Source organism: Callithrix jacchus, chromosome 3, assembly GCF_049354715.1.
Source record: "Callithrix jacchus isolate 240 chromosome 3, calJac240_pri, whole genome shotgun sequence".
Classification (NCBI taxonomy): Eukaryota; Metazoa; Chordata; class Mammalia; order Primates; family Cebidae; genus Callithrix; species Callithrix jacchus.
The window spans coordinates 5,330,343-5,345,726 of NC_133504.1; the positions used below are offsets into that span (position 1 = coordinate 5,330,343).

General features: G+C 47.5%; 1 protein-coding gene and 1 long non-coding RNA gene across 12 annotated transcripts in view; one reads left to right on the plus strand and one right to left on the minus strand.

Annotated features, from left to right (window-relative positions):
- The window catches only part of FAM149A (family with sequence similarity 149 member A), a 55,405-nt gene that overhangs the window by 13,390 nt on the left and 26,631 nt on the right, over positions 1–15,384 (minus strand). For 5 of the 11 annotated variants that reach the window (XM_078366082.1, XM_078366087.1, XM_078366083.1 and 2 more), the window contains exons 2-8: positions 12,319–12,429; positions 11,897–12,035; positions 9,342–9,484; positions 8,046–8,171; positions 7,180–7,350; positions 5,961–6,151; positions 4,408–4,559 (exon numbers count right to left, since the gene is read on the minus strand). In XM_078366082.1, the coding sequence (XP_078222208.1) occupies positions 4,408–4,559; positions 5,961–6,151; positions 7,180–7,350; positions 8,046–8,171; positions 9,342–9,484; positions 11,897–12,035; positions 12,319–12,429 (1,033 nt within the window). Of the gene's footprint in view, positions 1–4,407; positions 4,563–5,960; positions 6,152–7,179; positions 7,351–8,045; positions 8,172–9,341; positions 9,485–11,896; positions 12,036–12,318; positions 12,430–15,384 lie in introns of all 11 variants that reach the window. The other 6 variants (XM_035292476.3, XM_078366086.1, XM_035292477.3 and 3 more) reach the window with 2 other exon arrangements.
- Positions 2,903–5,117, plus strand: LOC144581698 (uncharacterized). The gene is made up of 2 exons (XR_013532754.1): positions 2,903–3,049; positions 3,610–5,117. It is a non-coding gene; the product is annotated as an uncharacterized LOC144581698 (long non-coding RNA).

The window sequence follows — 15,384 nt, forward strand, 5'->3', positions numbered from 1 at the left end:
TGTGTATGATACATGGTGTGTTTGTGTGGGGTATGCGTATGGTGTGTTTGATGTGTAGTGTGGGTGTGGTATGTGTGAGTGTGGCATGTGTGTGTGGTGTGTGTGCAGGGGGTATGTGTATGATACATGGTGTGTTTGTGTGGGGTATGCGTATGGTGTGTTTGATGTGTAGTGTGTGTGTGGTGTGTGTGTAGATGGGTGCATTGGCATGTGTGAGTGATGTGATGTGTGTAGTGGTGTGCATGGTATGTGTGTGGTGTGTGGCTGTGGGGTGCATGGGGTGTGTGGTGTGTGTGTAGCGTATGCATGTGTTATGTGTTTGTATGGTGTGTGGTGTGTGTGTGGTGTATGATGTGTGGTATGTTTGTGTGGGGTGTGGGTATGGTGTGTGGGGTGTGTGTGGGTGTGTATGGAGGGGTGCATGTGGCATGTGTGAGTGGTGTGTGTGGTATGTGTGCACATGATATGTGTGTGTGGTGTATGATGTGTGGTGTGTTTGTGTGGGGTATGTGCATGGTGTGTGGTGTGTTTGTGTGGGCTGTTGTGTGGAGGGTGTGTGTGTGTGGTGTGTGTGTGGTGTATGATGTGTGGTGTGTTTGTGTGGGGTATGGGCATGGTGTGGGGTGTGTTTGTGTGGGGTATTGTGTGGAGGGTGTGCATGTGGCATGTGTGTGTGGGGTGTGTGTGGTATGTGATGTGTGGTGTGTTTGTGTGGGGTATGTGCATGGTGTGTGGTGTGTTTGTGTGGGCTGTGTGGAGGGTGTGCATGTGGTGTGTGTGTGGTGTATGATGTGTGGTGTGTTTGTGTGGGGTATGTGCATGGTGTGGGGTGTGTTTGTGTGGGGTGTTGTGTGGAGGGGTGCGTGTGGCATGTGTGAGTGGTGTGTGTGGTATATGTGCACATGGTATGTGTGTGTGGTGTGTGGGGTGTGTGTGTGGTATTTGTGTGGGGTGTTGTGTGGAGGGTGTGCATGTGGCATGTGTGTGGGGGGTGTGTGGTGTATGATGTGTGGTGTGTTTGTGTGGAGGGTGTGTATGTGGCATGTGTGTGGGGTATGATGTGTGGTGTGTTTGTGTGGGGTGTGTGTGGAGGTGTGCATGTGGCATATGTGTGGTGTGTGTGTGTGTAGTGTGTGTGGGGTGTGGAGGGTGTGCATGTGGCATGTGTGGTGTATGTGTGGTGTATGATGTGTGGTGTGTGTGCATGGTGTGGGGTGTGTTTGTGTGGGGTGTTGTGTGGAGGGGTGTGTGTGGCATGTGTGAGTGGTGTGTGTGGTATATGTGCACATGGTATGTGTGTGTGGTGTGTGGGGTGTGTGTGTGGTGTTTGTGTGTGGTGTTGTGTGGAGGGTGTGCATGTGGCATGTGTGTGGGGTGTGTGTGGTGTATGATGTGTGCTGTGTTTGTGTGGGGTGTGTGGAGATGTGCATGTGGCATGCGTGTGGTGTGTGTGTGGTGTGTTTGTATGGGGTGTGTGTGGAGGGTGTACATGTGGCATGTGTGTGGAGTGTGTGTGTTGTATGATGTGTGGTGTGTTTGTGCGGGGTGTGTGTGGAGGGTGTGCATGTGGCATGTGCGTGGGGTGTGTGTGGTGTATGATGTGTGGTGTGTGTGTGTGGGGTGTGTGTGGAGGGTGTGCATGTGGCATGTGTGTGGGGTGTGTGTGGTGTGTTTGTGGGGTGTGTTTGTGTGGGGTGTGTGTGGAGGTGTGCATGTGGCATGTGTGTGGGGTGTGTGTGGTGTATGATGGGTGGTGTGTGTGGGGTGTGTGTGTGGAGGGTGTGCATGTGGCATGTGTGTGGGGTGTGTGTGTTGTGTGTTTGTGTGGGGTGTGTGTGGAGGTGTGCATGTGGCATATGTAGGGTGTGTGTGCATCTGTGTGTGCGTTTATCCGTTTTCTCTGCTCCCTGACACACATGGACAGTGGAAACATCCCCCTTGACAACACTACAGGCCTCCTGTGAACAAGCGTGTCCTTTCCAGCCTCACCCGCTACCAGATCTTTCAATAAAAATGCAACTCAAGAAAAATGTATTAAGTGCTTAGTATGTGCTGGTCCCCGTGGCGGGAGCTCTCCGGTATTTCTATGATTTTATCCTCACAACAATCCCCTGGACAAGATAGCATCGTCCTCATTATAAGCTAAGGACACTAAAGTTCAGAAAAGTTCAACATATCCAGAAAAATACTCCTCACAGGCCTCGCGATTCCTCATCCCCCGTTCTTGCCACTGTGCTGCTATTCCCAGTTTCTTACGCCTAAGTTCAGTCCAACCACAGTCCCCAAAAACGCCCTGTCTTTCCTTCATCCATGCCTTTGGCCTGAAATGGGCCACCCAGAGTTCCTTCCCACAAGAGCCTGGCTCATGTCTTCATGTTCCTGCTCAAATTTCACCTCCAGTGTCAAAGACCAATCCCCCTCCTCTAATCAGAACAAACTGCTGTCTGATTCTTCTCCGATGCTTTGTTCCTTCGCACGACCCTCACAGAAGCTATTACACCTGCCCCGGGTCAGAGCTTTTGTGTCACTGGTTCAGGGACTGCTTGATCCACCTGTGTATCTCCTCAAAGCCTCAACTGCAAATGATAAATGCTGGGCAGGCCCAATGTAGACTCATCATCGATTCTTGTATCACTTTGGTGGAAAGTAGGGAGAACATTCATAATTTTCAAACTGGCTGGAAATGTTAGGGGGAAAGTGTTTTTTTATCTCCCAAAAGGTAGAAAACAGATTCACATCTCAGAGCAGTGCCACGTGGTATTTCTGTTTAACTTCATGACATAATCACGTTGCAGACAGACCCAAATATCACTGTTTTACATAGAAACTGACGTTTGTTTTCCATCAGCCTATTTCCGTCTTGCTGGTGGCCTGTGGAAGAACAGCTTGAGAGCTGATCCTCATTCACTGGCCTGAGCATTGGGAGGTGCAGAAGAGGCCTCCCCGGCAGGCTGAGTGCTCCAGTCTGCAGCAGAGACTTGCTGAATGGGCATAGCGGGCCCCTGCACGTCCAGAGCAGTCTACAGCCTCAGGCTGGGCAGTAGTGCACGTAAGGGCTGGGTCTGCACCCTCAGGCTGGGCAGTAGCACGCACAGGGGCGGCAGGGGCTGGGCCTGCACCCCCAGGCTAAGCTGTAGTGCATGCAGGGACTGGGCCTGCACCCTTAGACTGGGTGGTAGTGCATGCAGGGGCTGGGTCTGCACCCTTAGGCTGAGGGTTAGTGCACGCAGGGGCTGGGTCTGCACCCTTAGGCTGAGGGTTAGTGCATGCAGGGGCTGGGTCTGCACCCTTAGGCTGAGGGTTAGTGCACGCAGGGGCTGGGTCTGCACCCTTAGGCTGAGGGTTAGTGCATGCAGGGGCTGGGTCTGCAGCCTCAGGCTGAGCTGTAGTGTGTGCAGGAGCTGGGTCTGCAGCCTCAGGCTGAGGGTTAGTGCATGCAGGGGCTGGGTCTGCACCCTTAGGCTGAGGGTTAGTGCACGCAGGAGCTGGGTCTGGACCCTGTCTGGGCGGCAGTACTCAGCAGGCACTGGGGCAGTCCATACCCCTGAAACCCCCGCTTGGTCACAGCTTCATTAGCAGCAGGCTGCTCTTCCCTCTCAATCTCTTCAGGGTCTCTGCAGAAGCAGAGGTCAGGCATGACCTCCCATGGGTATTCCTGGGGAACGGTGCCATACATGCTCAGAACTTCCTGAACCAGCAGCCACCCCTTCAGGCCCACTGAGCGAGCTCCCTTGTTGCAGGGGATGGCAGCTTCCACACAGCACCAAGGAGGATCTGTGCTCCACAGAGCAACGGGAGGTGGGCTAGCCCAGGACGCCTCTGTGGCAGGCTGGCGGTTGTTCTGGGATCAGTAACAGCAGCAGACAGAGCTCCCGAAAGGCTGCCTGGATCTGGTGAGCGAAGGTGCCAGGAGTGAAGCAGCCAGCAGTTGGAGTGGCTCTGGTGGCAGCAGTGAACCTCAGCACAGCTCACCGGCCATATTCCCGGAGCACGTGACAGGGACATCAGCAGGGCTTTCCACAGCAACAACAGCACAAGCTGCCAGCAGCAGCTTCTCTCAGGTCCTTTCAGTTTTATGACGGAGATGCCATCGCTGTTCCTTTTGTGGATGTACTTCTCCATCTGGAAGCCAAGGGCGGTGCTGCCTGCCTGGGCTCCTACTGCCAGGAACCTGAGGACATCCTCCTCCTTCATGGGCAGGACATCAAGAACTCCAGGCACTGTGATATCGCGAAGGTTTCTTTGTAAGTTACCATGGAAAGCCTGCGTGGCCCCCGCTGCAGGCAGCATGGAAGGCAGCCCCAAATATCTCAATACTACAGTATAATAGAACAACGCTCTTGACAAACTGAAGTGAGAGACACACAGACGGAAGGTGAGAGAGAGAGAAGGTGTGAAACCACCGACCTGGGGCAGGTTCAGATGAGAAGCCAGGGAGATGCTTCGAGCCTCAGAGCTTCCAGACCCAGGGCCACTGGCTCCATCAGCCTGAGCGCGCGGAACGAGGGCATGCAGAAGTCTGTTTCCAACGACTTTCAGTTTTTCTCTCTGCTTTTCCCCTGCTGTGTCAACAGAAGAATCAACATTCCCAGAGACATCAGATTATCTAATACAAATACTGAGAATTCAGTCTTAATTGAGAATATCTGTTCTTGAGCCACCGCCAGTCCATGCTATGCCCACCACACTCGTTGCTACGGAGGGCAGAGACCCCCACGGAGCAACCGGCTGCTGTGACTGGAGTCACGGTGGGACGTGGAGAAACAGATTACACAGTGGGCAATAAGAGTCTCAGCACGTGATAAAGCCAACCATCCCTTAAACACCAGAAAAAGAACAGGATTTAGGTGAACGGGATTATGGCCTTATTGTAGAAACCGATGGAGAAACTAGTCATTAGCGTCCATCACTGGCATTTTTATGATCTGTTTCTATTCAATGTTGAGTTTAGAGAACATTTTATTTGTTGAAACAAGACAAGTTAGGGATTATTCAATTAGCTACATTGACATTTGACATGACGTGACAGATGATATTATGAATAATTAAATACAAATATCTAATTATTCACGATTAGTTCATTTTTTTTTTACTATAACAAAAAAAGTGACTTCCAGCCTTGTTCTTGTGTCTTTCTTTGTGTTTTCCAGACCGCAATCATACGCGTTGTTATTTTGTGGGGGAAAATGGTTTCACTTTGTTGCCCAGGACGGGGTGCAGTGGCACGATCATAGCTGACTTTTAACATCGAATTCCTGAGCTCAAGGGGTCCTCCCATCTCAGCCTCCTGAGTAGCTAGGCCTACAGGCATGTACCACCATGCCTGGCTAACTTTTCATTTGTATTTTCTGAACAGATGGGATCTTGCTATGTTGCCCAAGCTGGCCTTGAACCTCTGAGTTCAAGCAATTCTCCTTCCTTGGTCTCCCAAAGTTCTGGAATTACAGGTGTGAGTCACCATGCCTGCTTGCATTCTGTTTTTTTTTTTTTTTTTTGAGATGGAGTTTTGCTCTTGTTGCCCAGGCTGGAGTACAATGGCACAGTCTTGGCTCACTGCAACCTCCGCCTCCCAGGTTCAAGCAATTCTCCTGCCTTAGCCTCCCAAGTAGCAAGGATTACAGGCATGCACCTCCACACCTGGCTAATTTTTGTATTTTTAGTAGAGACAGAGTTTCACCATGTTGGCCAAGCTGGTCTTGAACTCCTGATCTCAGGTGCTCTACCTGCCTCGGTCTCCCAAAGTGCTGAGATTACAGGCGTGAGCCACCACACCCAGCCAGCACTGCATTATTTTTTATAATGCAAAAAAACAATAGCGTCCTTTTTGAAGGGACTAAAGATCACTCGTGAGTAAGGTCAGAACACCTACTTGTCTCAATGACCATGTTCTAGGTATGGCCAAGCTGAGGAGCAGGGATTTTGTTTCTCTTTTTATTAAGCCCAATTCTGCACATAAGTACCTGTGAGTGTGGTTTCCCAGTGTTTTCTAATCAGCTCTTGCAAAAATTCTACCACATTTGTCCAGACGCGATCAAACACTTCTGCTGTCACGGCATCTCTGACACAGTCATGAGGGGAAACAGGAGGAAGTCCGAGTCTGCGCCATTTCCTACCGAGCTGCGCTGGCTTTTGTCCAAGACGGTTGTCATGGCTAAGGATAGAGACCCACTGCAATTACTACAGTATCAATGCTTAGAGTTAAAATAAGTCCCTCTACACACATCCATGTATGTACATGTATACATACAGTGATACACATATTCCTGGTTAAACACATGGTCCTTTTGTAGCATATGTAACTTTGTCAATTACACGTGAATAAAACTGGGCGGGGGCACAAAACCAAACAAAACGCCAACGCTTGGTTTCACTGATCCTTCCTTTTTTCTAGTCTCTTCAATTATTTCGGCTCGGATCTTTGTTACTTCCTTCCTCCTACTAAGTTTGGGCTTGGTTTGCTCTTTTTCTCCTTCCTTCAGGTATAAAGTTAGGTTGCTGGTTTGAGCTCTTTCCTTAATGCTGGCATTGACTGCCACAAGCTTCCCTCTGAGAGCTGCTTCTAGTGTATCCCATGAGTTTGGTTTTAATATGCCGCGTTTCCATTTTAATTTGTCTCAGTGTGTTTTCCGATTTCCCTTTTGGTTGCTTCTTTGCCCTACTCGCTGGTTGTTTAGTTGGCACATATTTATCTGCGACTTTTCCAGTTTTCAGCTTCACACCACCGAGGTCAAAAACGACGCTGGATTTCAGTCTTCTTACATTTGTTAAGACTTGTTTCATCAGTGTTACTTATAATGTTTTAATTTTCAATCATGAGGCAAATTTTTATGAGGTAATATTTGTAGTTTCTGATTAGGAACCAAACACACATTTAGTGCAGAGGTGGGAATGCTGCTTGGGCCGATTTGGGCAGCCAGTGACAGGGAAACCGGAGCCCCTGGGACCAGGGCTGCGAGGAGCCCTGTCTGCCGGCACAGCATCCTGCACACGCCTTCACCGTTCCCACACGTGCACCTCCAGCTAGGAATCTAAAAGCTCTGGGGAGTTCATTACTCTCCAAAGAACGGAAACGTTTTGGGTGAGTAAAAAATAAAACACTAACCGAGCATACGATAACAATAAATGTCAAATAAATTAATATTATTTTAGGAGGTCAAGGTCGAGTAAAATCCTATTTACCTCTCTTTTCTGTCAAAAGCAAAATACTCTTCGATCTTCCCATCCACAAGGTAAACCTCTTCTTCCAGCGATGAATGTGCTGCTAGGTCAGCAATCCCTGTAGCATGAGGGCCTGGCAGGGCAGGGGCTGAGGGTGTTGCTGGGACTAACTGAGAGCCAGAGATGCACAACCTATGGGAAAAAAACAGATCTCCATGGGAGTTTATATAACACCAAGAATGCAATGCTTAAATGATTATGGTGAAACTTTAAATTATCTGTAAAGTGCAGAATCCCCCCCAAAAACTATTGATTGTTACATTGGAAGAAACTCAAATCCTTAAAAACACTTAAATACAGAACTCACTAAAAATATTAAGGGCTTCTAAAAGCCTAAAGCATTCTACAAGTCCGTACCCTCTTTGGTGGCAGTGAAGGGATCACACTGTGTCACAGCACACCAAATATGTGTGAATGGATAGAGAGTCATCAAAATCTGCTGGGGAACAGATGGCAGGGCAGAGCTTCATTTCTCCTGCTGCCACTGCCTGGAGCTTGCAACCCATCATCACAGTGGGGCGGCTTCCAGCCTGCGCCCAGTCCACCTGTCACAGCGCCTTTGGACACACGTGGAAGGTAACTACCATCTGTGTGCATGTGTACTCCAGATATGTTTTACATATCTACATATATATACACACACACATACACCTGTTGTCGATTCAGAATCAAAAGCATCCTAGTAAAAACTGTTCTCTGTACCTGCCCTTCATCAGAACCTAAATTTCCCAACTGGGCGGTGCCGAGGCTTGTGGATGAGATAAACGTGTAAGAGTATAAGTAAAATACAGCTAACAATGCTTTTTGAGTAGCCTGTCGGAACATACTCTCTGATGTTGCTGCTGTGTCTGCAGGCACTGGGTGGGGCTCTGTGGACCGTGGAGCCAGGAGCGCTGCCCTGGAAATGCTGGACGCCCTCGTCAGTGGGCAGGATCAGCTGTCTTCCTAATACTCTGCAAGGTAAAAGAGAAGCGACTCACATTTGGGATCAGACAACGGGAAAACGTGTTGGGATTTTAAAAGTAGGAGACAATGAATTTGCATGTGTATGATATGATAAGGTGTGTATGGGTACGCGGGAAGCATCACGCGTCACAGAAGAGTGTGGCTTTGAGAGTGTAGGCCGGATTGTTCTTCCACTGACTCGGTCTCAGGCAAGGTTCTCAGGCTGATTTGATTTTTTGTCCTTCCTTTGCAAAACAGGATGATAATGGTTACCTTGCAGGGCTGACGAAGGGCTAAGAGATTATGTATGACACACTCAGGTATCTAAGGCAGCACTGGGCACACAGAAGCTCTCCTCCGCCTTCCCTCCATTTCTATCGATGATGTAAGACAGCAGTGACAAGGATAAGTCTGAGCTCCTGAGTTTTTGGCGAGTGACCATACCCAGGAAAGTGAGTGTCCACAATTGGTATCTAGTGGGCACATCATACTCTTTAAGGCAGGTGGCTTATTAAGGATTGAAAAGGAAAAAACCCTAGTTGGTCAAGACTTCTGTAGAAGTTACCTAGTCGATGTAAGCAGAAAACGCGGCCACATTTCCATGAGTGTTCCAATTCATCCTCCCCAGACGGAATCTAGAGGAACTCGGGTAACTTTGATAAACTGTCCCCCAATAAGTTGGCTGAGTGACTGGAAGAAAAGCTTGCCTTCATTCCCAATGCATCTCCTCCATCTTTATAAAAGTAAATAATACATGACCCTCCCTACACAGGGAATGGGGTGAGATGGGAAGACGCATCTAAGCAGCTGTCCAGCGATAAGCACTGCCCGCCCCCGCTGTGTTCTGGGATGAAGACAGACACTGCTGCTCACGCATAGTGAATGTGAAGGTAAGAGGTGGCCTCCACCGTTCCTGCAGTTGTTACATGTGCAATGCCCGTCTCAGGACGAGCTGAATTTGCTTCTTGCAAATTAAAAGGCGCATGAGTATTGGAATGTCTCAGTATTTCCTCAGACACCGTAACAAGGGAAGTGACCTCTCAGTGAAGGACTGCGCTCTGCGTCCATACTCTGGCTGGGCAGGTGCGCTCAGTCCAAATGTACTGATTGTATCAAGGCACGTCAGGGGTAGGCACTGCGAAAACCCACCCCAGAGAACTTCCACAACCAGGCCCCACCTCAGATGGAGCGATCTTCTTGTCCACTCCCCGCATTCGGCCAGCAGACTCTGGGTCTGAGGGTTCACCTTCCCTTCAAATAGCATTTCCTCCACCTCCCAGAGTAACCGCTGCACGGTCTGTGCGCTGGGTTCATCAAAGTCCTGAAGCAGAAATGCACATTAGTTACAACAGTAAAAGTGATGGAAACTCGGCCTTCGCGGTCAATGCTACTTATACATTTAACGTGACCCACGACGTAGGCAGGCGCACCACATGGTGAAAAGAAGGTGGCTTTGAATTCAGACACACCCTGCTCCAGCTGTCACCCTCTGAGAAATCCCGTCTCATTCTGAGCCTAGATTCTTTTCCTGTTAAACAGACAGAATTCTACACAGGAGTTATGAGACTCCAGATTTCGCACAGACGCAGGTATAGGTGGAGGTATCCACACTGCCATACACGTCGGTGTAGACACAGACACGCCCACATCTGTGTGTCTGCGCACACACGCACCACGGGTCCCTCACAGAGCCGTGTCTGACACACCTAAGCACACCTGCAAAACACAAGATGTTTTTTTCTTCTGATGATACCACAGAAAAGGAAATTACCTTTGTAGAAAGGGCTATTAACCTCCTTAAATCAATGAACTGGAAAATTTTTTTTTTAAATTCTTAGTTATGCTAAGAAGTCCGGTCAGTAGGGTGAGGCCCGAGTATTGATTTTTCCTCTGGCTTTCAGAGATTCTTGCACTTGGCTGCAGGGAACTGGAGATGAGAAAAACTCTCAGCCTTCCTAGATGGTCTCATCTGGGAGCAGATCTCCTAGAGCTTGAAGCCAAGATGAGATCCCTGCCATGTGGGTTTCTAGGAGCACAGGAATCTCCACAATTCACAGGGAAACTGTGTGATCAGTCAGACACACCTGTCCGCAGAGGGTCAGTCCACGTTGATTTTCATAGAATGCTATTTGTTATTTTCTGCGTTCGTTCCTCTTTCAAACGGATAATAAACCAGATTCCCAGATTGCAGGGAAGGTGAATTACTTCTTTTAAAATACAAATAAAAGGAAAATTAATAGTAATATTTATCTCCCAGGAGGAGACTGGGTGGCTGGGGCATGGGAGAGGGCTCACTTTCATTTCTCTACCCTTTGGCACTCTGTTCCTTTTGCAAATATTTCCCACCAATAAGTAAATACATTTTTTAAAATTAAAGTGAAAAGCAATTACAGGGTCTGGGTCTGGAGTATTTTTAACTCTATAAATGGAATTTATATGAATTTCCCTGGTAATTCCATTAAATGTTGCGCTAAAAGAATCCTAGAATTTAGGCAGAATGAAGCAGTGGTGTCAGCCTTCTACCAAGAAAGGCAGGCTTGAGGGGTGGCAGTGAGTGGGCATCAGGGCAAGGAAGGAGGCAGCTGCCCCTAAGTGAGGGAGGCACGTGCATGAAAGGTCCTCCAAGCAGTGCTGAGCTGAGTCCCTTCCAGACCCCTTTGGTGCCCTTCCACTGCCTGCTCCCCTGAGAATCACAGCTGTACAGCTACAGGCAAAAGCCAATTCACGTGTGCTATGGTGGTGGAGAATCACTTTTAAAGAAAGCAAAGAGGCCGGGCACAGTGGCTCACGCCTATAATCCCAACACTTTAAGAGGCCAAGGCAGGAGGATCACCTGAGGTCAGGAGTTTGAAACAAGCCTGGCCAACATGGTGAGGCCCCCGTCTCTACTAAAAATACAAAAATTAGCTGGGCATGGTGGCGCACGCCTGTAAAGCCAGCTACTCGGGAGGCTGAGGCAGGAGAATCACTTGAACCCAGGAAGGTGGAGGTTGCAGTGAACGTCCATCCTGGAGATTGTGTCACTGCACTCCATCCTGGGCAACAGAGCAAGATTCTGCCAAAAAAAAAAAAGAAGAAGAAAAGAAAAACAGTACAAACGAGGTAAAACAGAACACCCAAGGTGCTGCAGCCAGGTGGGCGTTAGTGTCCTGGGATTCTCGGAGACCCTTGGACGGAGGAGCCACTGAGTCCCTGAGCAAGCTGAGCTGGAGCCCTAGAAGCAGAGCTCACCCAGCCAGAATCCCAGGCTCACACAGACAAAAGCAGGCCAGAGGCAACAGCTCCCCCAGGGGTAGGAGGTGAAGGTGAAATATCTGAATGGGAATATTGGCGACATGGGGTGGGGGGCGTGGGGGGTCTCTAATCTTAGTGACTGTCACAACTTTTACTTTTCCAACAGTTCTTGCTTATTCAAGTATTTAGTTGTCAGGGTTTGTCCTGAATTTCTGGCCATGGATACCACCTAAGAAGTCCCAGGGAACACACCGGAGACCTGGCTACAGGCTGGAAAGAAGAAAACTGCCGGCAGCTAGGACGGGCCAGGAGATCACGAGTTTGACTTTTCTCCATAGTTAGCGATCTATTTTCACATGTAACATGTACATGCTTGTATATGTATGCATGCAGTAGGCCATGTTTTTATAATTGGTAAAAAAAAAAAATTGAACATAAGGAAGCAATTCTCCACTATAAATTGTAATTACAAGATGATCCAAAATATTCCAAGACCTACGTCATCTCTCCAGGAATAAATGGAGCCCCTCTCCGTGGACGAGCTGGTGGTGGAGCTCTGCGTGGCTGACCCAGACCAAGAGGTGTGGCCTCCCGTGGGTGTGCAGCTTCCGCTGGAGAAAAACGATGGCGGGGACTCGCTGCGGGAATGAACGCAGGCAAAGAAACCACAGTTACTGGAAGGGCCTGGACCGCTAAGGCGGCCTCACTTCTCTGAGGCTGCTTGCTGTTTCTTTCATTAAATATATTTGTTAATTTCACAGTATTCTAATTTTGAAATATTTTTACAGTGTGACGTTTACACTAGGCTAAAGACATAAGTGCGTTTTACTATTGGAAATGGATCTAATCACTGATTGCTTCCCACATTGATTAGGGCATCTTGGGATTCTGTCTGAAGCAATGAACAAGACGAATTCTTACCAGGTATAGTTATCGATGGCTTTCTGCACATTTCTTGTAAAATGTGTAGGCAAAGGATCTTTGCTTCTCACAGAAAACCTGGGCCTTCTACATCCTTCTGACAGCCCTCTTCTGGAATAAAACAAACATGAAAAGTCTCCCTACTGTAATAACGTATCTTATTCATTAAGACTTTTACAATTTCCCTTTTGTGTACAGCTCCTCCTCTTCCGCCACGTGCCTCCAAACCCACCTGTGCATAAGCTTGTGTGCACGCGCACACACATACACACACACACAGACACACACACATACACTTGTACACGCGCACCACACACACATACACTTGCGCGTGCGCGCGCACACACACACACAACATACACTTGCGCGCACGCACACACACATACACTTGTACACGCGCACCACACACATACACTTGCGCGTGCATGCGCATGCACACACACACACACACACACTTGCACGTGCGCGCACACACACACCCCCCACCCCACATCCTCAAGAAACTGAGGCTTAGGACCTGGTAATTTTCTTTTTTCTTTCCTTTTTTTTTTCCCTGAGACGGAGTCTCGCCCTGTTGCCCAGGCTGGAGTGCAGTGGCATAATCTCAGGTCACTGCAACCTCCATCTCCTGGGTTCAAGCGATTCTCCTGCCTCAGCCTCCTGAGTAGCTGGGATTACAGGAGCCCACTACCATGACTGGCTAATTTTTTTTTTTTTTTTTTGTATATTTAGTAGAGATGGGGTTTCACCATGTTGGCCAGGCTGGTCTCGAACTCCTGACCTCGTGATCTGCCCGCCTTGGCTTCCAAAAGTTCTGGGATTACAGGCTTTAGCCACTTGTCCCAGTCCATTTTTTATTTTTCTTAAAATCAAGGTTTCCATTAACCTATGTGCACCTTTATATGAACTAAAAACAACATCAACTTTTTGTGACTTAGGCAGAGAAGTGAAAGTTGCCCCCAAACAGTTCACAGTATTTCAGGAATTTCAGGTCCCGGTTGTCCCTTGACCAGGCCCCTTATACTTGCAAAACCCAACAAACCCTCCAGTAAAAACATCATTAATCCCATGTTAACTAAGACACATCAGATTCCTTCAGCTCACCTAGAAGCCTCACAGACATCTAACTTGCTTGAGTTTAGCCCTGCTCTTTGTTATTTCCAAATAAAAGGCGTTTCTTCTGCTTTACCTCCCCACTTAGCATCTAGATGTTAAATAAACTATGAAGCCTAACTGGTGTCGCACAGTTCCTGTTAATCATTGAACTGTCCTTTCGATGAACCGCTTAAAACATTTATTTCCTCTAGTCAAAATATCTTCCTCATGTTTAATAATCAACAACTTCTGTTCTTTAATAGAAATCTTATTTTTCCCTTACAAATAAAACATATATTAACATAAGATATGGTCATGAATTAGAAAAAACTTCAAGTTTTAATATTTCTAATAAGGACACCACTCGAGCAAGCATTTTTTTAAAGTTTGCTTTTGCTTTCAGTTATAATGCTACCTAACTGATCTCCACTCACTGCAACCTCTACCTCCTGGGTTCAGGCAATTCTCCTGCCTCAGCCTCCTGAGAAGCTGGGATTACAGGCACGTGCCACCATGCCCAGCTAATTTTTGTATTTTTAGTAGAGACGGGGTTTCACCATGTTGGTTGGGCTGGTCTTGAACTCCTAACCTCAAGTGATCCATCTGCCTCAGCCTCCCAAAGTACTGGGATTACAGGCCTGAGCCACCACGCCCGACCAACAAAGGGAATTTTTAAAAACAAATTTATTACCATTTACACATTAGCAAGAACCTCTGCCTTCCACAGATGTGCCTTGTGCAAGAGAGAATAATAGAATTATATGATGTTTTTTCTTCTCCTTATTGTTCATATATCTTAAGTACAACCAGGTAACTCTGAGAATAAAGGTGTGAAAGGCCCTCAGAGAAAAAAATACAGAACACGCTTGATGCTGACAAACCGTTTAACCTTCAGCCCTCTTCAGTTGCTCTCAAGCCATTAATTATTTCTTGCTTACATGTGACTCAATAAACTTACAGGGAAACATACAAATACTAACAACACAAAATAACAATCAACTGCAAATCACGTAGAATAGATTGGTTTGGAACACTAAGAAAAACATACTGGTCTATGAGTTAACATATGATTGAGAAAGAATGTTAAAATTCCACAGATGAACTAGCCAAAACATTGTTCTTTTACGATACACATCTATAGAATCATCATAGGGGGTTCAAATTTGCTCTGCCACTGAGGCTTCAAGCAAGTCACTTTCCCTCTCCTCAACGCAGTGTCCACATCTGTAGACAAAGTACCTGAATACTGAATCAGTGCTAGATAAAGCAGGTTTACCTGCCCACTGCTACTATTATTGTTATTATCATTATTATTTCACGCAGGGTCTTGCTGTGCTGCCCAGACAGAGTGCAGTGGCAGGATCATGGCTCACTAAAATCTCAACCTCCAGGCCTCAAATTAGCCTTCCACCTTCAGCCTCCCCGGTAGCTGAGACTACAGGTGTCTACCACCATGCTTGGCTTTGTAATGTTTTGTAGAGATGGGGTCTTGCTATAGTGCCCAGTCCAATCTTGAACTCCTGGGCTCAAGTGATCCTCCTGCCTTGGCCTCCGAAGCTGCTGGGACTACAGGCATGAGCCACCGCACCTGGCCTCTCACTGCTGTCCTCATCATCACATGCTACTCTATGAAGATGCTGTGTTCTTGTTTCTTTGGACCTCCCGTAACACTTTGTGTTATATAGCTCTTTTCACGTTTTAACTTTTTGTTGTGACCTTGACACCTTACTCATCTTTTAATCTAAGCACCTGAAATCACACTCATCACACAAAAGATGCCCACTGTTGAAAGAATCAACAGGCAAAGATGAAATTAGCAACTCAAATGCAGAGTTCACTTTCACTATCGAATCACTCTGAAGATTTATGCCTGAAACGGAGGATTACATCGTGACTGGATATGAAAATATTCCCCAGATTCGAGACATTATCGGATAATGTTTTACTAGTTAAAAACTCACAGCTCTTCCT